We start from the raw sequence: 5014 nt of genomic DNA, 5'->3' as shown, positions 1-5014 counted from the left end.
CGGGGAAGCGCTGCTGCCCTGGCTGCCCGACTGCAGCCCCGGCGGCCGCTGCTGAGCGGCCGGGCGCTGGGGAGAGAGGACTTTGCTGTGTCGGTAAAGAAGATTTAAAAAGTGTACTGTCTGAGCCGACCTTCCCAGGCAGGGCAGAGCAGGGCAGAGCCGGCAGAAGGGGACTGTCTGCCGTCGCTCGGCGATCCCCGGTTTGTTTTCTTTGTGCCTCTTTGATGTCTTTTTCAGCGTGTCTGCTGCCGGGTGAACTCGGCTTTCCCACACACAAAAAAACCCGCACACAAACGCCCCCCCCTCACCCGCCTCCCAACCAGATTTGGTGTCATCATGAGTGCTGGAATACATTTCTCGACTGTTTGATGGGGTGCTGGCGTGCTCACAGACAAGCTCAGCAAAACAAGACTCCGGGGGCATCCATGAGTTCTCATAAAACACTGTGTCTGTACAGCAAAATGTTGCTTTACTGGACACAAAGAATCGTAATCAAAGTGAGATTAATTCAGCTGATCATAATGTAGCTCTAAACGCCAAATAGCACAGGTAGATTGCTGTGGAAGTTTGTGACTAATATGAGCATGTCTCGGTTGGATGGGCCACCAGATATCCAAGGCAACTAATCAGCAGCCTGACCATGCCTCTAGGCCAGCTTTTAGCAGTTTTATCTAAGGTCCAGCAATTTTGCTTTTTTTTAGACGTGTAGTGAGAACGTTTATTTAGAGGCCTCTTTTGAATGCTTTTCAGCCATGCTTTATAAACTTTTCAGCTCTTAGATACCTTACCTTGTCTCCACAACCGTCTCTTAAATTTTTTGCCTCAGTTTGTAATTCATCTCCTTTGTCTTGTTTTTCTCTGAATTTTAGTGCTGCTTCCCCTTCCTGTCTGCCAGATAAGTAACAGCACCCCCGTGTACTGAAGTACACGAGTCATGTATTTTTGCATAACACTGACTGCAGTGAAAGTTTCTATAATGATTTGGTTAATCAACAGTGTATGTTTAACTACATTATTTTTCATTCCTTGCAGCATTTTCTAACAACATATGCAAAAATTCAAGTACTTTTGTCCTTTTTACAAGTCTTCCCTGTTCTTAGAATGAGTAGGGCAATTCTCCTACTGTTTGTTATAGCAGTTGCCCCAACAGGAGACCCAAGCAGGTTTTGCTTGGTTATTCCTGTAGCAGAACTGTGTATCACACCCGGGGCTGATAGATGAGGATTTATTTTCTTCATAGTGTACACCATTTCTTCAGTGTCACTGGAGACTAAAAGACTTTTTAAAATTACCTATGCTTCTCAAAACTTTCTAAGTGGCAGTGATTCTAGAGCCTGTGCTAAACCACATTTACCATCTTACTCTTGCTTCTTCCATCATACTGTGTGCATCGTGTTCTTTTGCAAATATGTCGTTCTCATTCTCACAGTTACCTAGTTTGGCAAACTCAAAAAGAGAGAAATTCCAGTCTGTAATCAAGAGCCAGGAAATTGTTTGGGTTTTTTTACAATAGTGAAGTGTTACCTGTGCTGCTGCTTTGGGGTTTCCTGGAGAGATCACGTGAATGGGAGGTAGGAGGGAAGTTCTGCAGCCTTTCAGTTCATGATCATAGGAAAAAAGAGCTTCACTCTTGGAACAGTCCCTTTGGTTTTCTTCATTGTCAGGAAGCTCAAGCAGTTCACAGTATTCCTTAGCTGTTTGGAATAAATGAAAGGGAGAGATTTATAAATAAGCAGTAGCAATTTGTGTAAACAGTAGGAATATAGCTGTCACTTTTGGCTCCCTTAAGACAGGCACCCCTTGTTAACCTTCATTTGGAAATTTTTAAGTAGAAATGACAGAATATCCAGCCTCACATCCAAGCAACCTTGAACTTCAAGGAGTTAAATTCTGCAAATAGCCTCTGGCCCTGTAATAGACAAAGCCCAAATGCTATATTTACCACTCTCTGGACTGGGAAATTGATAACCATACCATTTGTATCTACTCATGTTGCAGTTTATAACTTGAGCGTAATTTTATCTGCCTGCTTTGTCACACGAAACTTGAAGATACTAAGGTTTATATTATTATGATGATCATCTATTACACAGTAATTTAGCTGAGACTCAAAGGCTGATGTTGACCCTCAGGGCACCTCCATTTAGTCCTCTACCTGGAGGCAAAAATAGCAGCTCAAACAATATTGTACCAACTGCTGAAAGCATCTTTGTGCATTTGTCAGAGATTGGTACAAAGCTGGCAATTGCTGCTGCCAGTGGAAATGGGAGGAGGACTGTTTGTAGTAACTGTTCTTTCTGGGGGACAGCAATGCATCATATAGGAGTGGTGTCTAAGGCATGTGTCTGGCACCCAGTTACCACCGAGCCTGGAGTATTATCAATCCGCATTAAACTAGTCTTTCAAAGGCTGGTCATGCTTAAGTTATGTATACTTCAAAATGTTGCATAGCAATGCTGAACAGCTACGGTTATTATAACACCAATTTAGATTTATTTTTTTTTAAGGTGCAAAGTTTGACTAGTAATAAAAGTTTGGAATTAAAGAACATTCAAGATCTGGAAAGCATTGAAGAAAGAGGATAATGGGTACTCTTGTCATGCAGTACATTCACTAATTCTTAGTGATTCACTAATATTTTGCACTTACTTTGCGAAAGATCACAGAGGTGCTAAACTGTAGGAACTGAGTTAAGTAAAAATCTTTTTTCATTAAGTGGTTTGATTTCTCCATCATCAGTAGTGTCTGTATCTTAACCAGAGCAGATCTGTGTGGTCTCTGACCTTGACTGGTTCTGGCAGGTGCTTCTTTCTGAACTAGGTGGCTCAGATCAAACGTGATCGCTAGTCCTGACCTGGCTTTGTAAGGCACTTCCAGACCTGTCAGAGTCATCTTTGGGCTGCAGGATTCTGCGCTATAGCTGTCATGCACTACTTCTAATTTCTAGACTGCCCAATCCTGTAGGTTTGAGATAGGTAGGTAGGAAACTCATACATGAGTTGCAGTGCGGTTCCTGCCGTGTTGATTCTCAGATTGCCAGAGCAGGAATATATTAAAGGTTTCCTGGCTTTACCTTCTAGCCTGTAGGGAGAGAAAGAGGGCAATAGCCAAGGATTATGTGTGCCCAGTTGTTTTTTTTTCCAATATAAACATAAATGAAACATTGCAGATAACCATATGAGGATGATACAGTGTGGTCCCAAATACTACAAAGTATTCATTGGCCTGTTAGGTCAGCTGTGCTCCATTTTAGCTGTCGGCAGTTTGTAGACTCATAGTTCAATGTGCCTGAGAAAAGATGGTAGGTTCCAAAGACAGCAAGATATTGTTTAACTCTGCTGTTGAGAAAATTTAAGAATCACTGATGTCTTCAACACTTAAAGGCTATATCCCATTTTTTTTCATCATTTCAGTCTGGGCAGAACTCTTAATTCCTTTTCCTGATAGCCTTTTTACATCTAGGCATGGTTGGCCCAGTTTGCATGCTTGCATTTGAGGAGATGTGTGTTTTTATTGCTATTGTACTTTTTGATGTCTCAAATATAAGTAGTCCATGGCCAAAGACTGAGAAGCACAGGAATACACCAGCTCTCCCTCCCCTGGATCCCACAATGGGGGCTATCAAGAAGAGGTGTTTCTGTGGGCAGAGGCAGCCATTCAAAAAGATTAACATTTCATTATTGCAGAAGAACAGATTCTTGAAGTATTCCTTGTGTCTGCTCTAGAGATGTCAGACATCTGAGCACATTAGAGCTTCACCCATTAGAACGGGTTGCTGCACATCCAGTACATAACACAAAATAGAATTCAAAATTTGAAAGCAAGCCAGCTTATTTTGCCACATTAGCCAGCCATACTTGCCCCTATTATTTTTTCAAGAATCCATAATAAATTAATGCACAATTGTCATAAAAATCCAATACAAATTACCCCCTTAAAAATAATTTGTCTTGGTAGTCTTCTCAGACAGGTTAGATGTGGAAAATGGTGATTAAACTAGCTACTTATCACTATCTTTAGATTCTCCCAAGATGAGGGTCATAGGAGAAAAATGGTCACTGTTGCACAGCTGCTGTCAAAGCAATACTTTATCAGCATGTCACAGATCCATAATTAAAAGTACATTTCTAGAAAGGATTCGACAATTTGATCATACATGAAGAGCGAAGCACGTTATCCATGAAAATTGCAACAAACATTCCAAGAATCTGTCTATCTGTTAATTGGTTTATAGTCTTGGGTGTTTCATTTTGTGTTTGAATTTTTTAAGAAATGTAGGGCTTTCGTTTAGACAATATTTTAAGGTGTTACCTCTGCCATCAAAACCAATGTACAACCTGAAATACTAAAAAGCCAGTTTCAAAATTGTCTAATTCCAGTCAGCGTGGGTGAAGGGAATGCCATTTGCACTTACCATGCAGAGCAAAATGAAAGCACATTCCAACAAGCTGACAGTCCTAGATAATGTCTGCTTCTTGCTTTCACAATATTGCAGTATTATTATGATTTGGTGTTCTTATTTTGTATAACAGAGTATTAGGAAATGTAAATATCTTTCATAGGTGTTTACACAGTAATCAAGACACTTCAAAGTATTATTCCAATTTTAAAATACCAGCAGATGTAGAACAGTATTTGTTGTGAAAATGCCTATGAGTCTCACTAAAAATAGAACTTAATTTAGCAGAAACTCTTTAGGTTCAAGTAAGAATTTCTTAGAACTTCACAGGTACAAAATGCAGGAAAACTTCAGTAATATTTTTGGACGTTGTATATATTTTGTTGTCTTTATGCCTTCTGTAAGGCATATTTCTAAAAAGGAATTACTGTCAATATTAACAACCTTCTACAACTGCTAAAACTGCTATTTCCTAGTATTTGCATATGTATTTATGTGTTGGGGGAAGAACATTTGGGACTGTCTCCTCAATGTGATATCCACAATACTTGGTAACTGTCACCTCTGTATTACCAACGTGGGTTTATCTCTAACACTTAGGAAATAAGTGGCTTG

General features: G+C 40.2%; 1 protein-coding gene across 1 annotated transcript in view; it reads right to left on the bottom strand.

The window, feature by feature from the left end:
• The window catches only part of GBE1 (glucan (1,4-alpha-), branching enzyme 1), a 152023-nt gene extending 149131 nt beyond the window's left edge, over window positions 1-2892 (bottom strand). The window contains exons 1-4 of the mRNA XM_010001784.1: window positions 2784-2892; window positions 1525-1694; window positions 1355-1446; window positions 118-472 (exon numbers count right to left, since the gene is read on the bottom strand). Of these exons, the coding sequence (XP_010000086.1) occupies window positions 118-472; window positions 1355-1446; window positions 1525-1694; window positions 2784-2892 (726 nt within the window). The remainder of the gene's footprint in view (window positions 1-117; window positions 473-1354; window positions 1447-1524; window positions 1695-2783) is intronic.
• Between the last annotated feature and the right edge of the window lie 2122 nt (window positions 2893-5014).

Source organism: Chaetura pelagica, unplaced genomic scaffold (assembly GCF_000747805.2).
Source record: "Chaetura pelagica isolate M959 unplaced genomic scaffold, ChaPel_1.0 scaffold97, whole genome shotgun sequence".
Classification (NCBI taxonomy): Eukaryota; Metazoa; Chordata; class Aves; order Apodiformes; family Apodidae; genus Chaetura; species Chaetura pelagica.
Note: the sequence above shows the minus strand (reverse complement) of the source record. Positions and strands in the feature narration are given on the sequence as shown.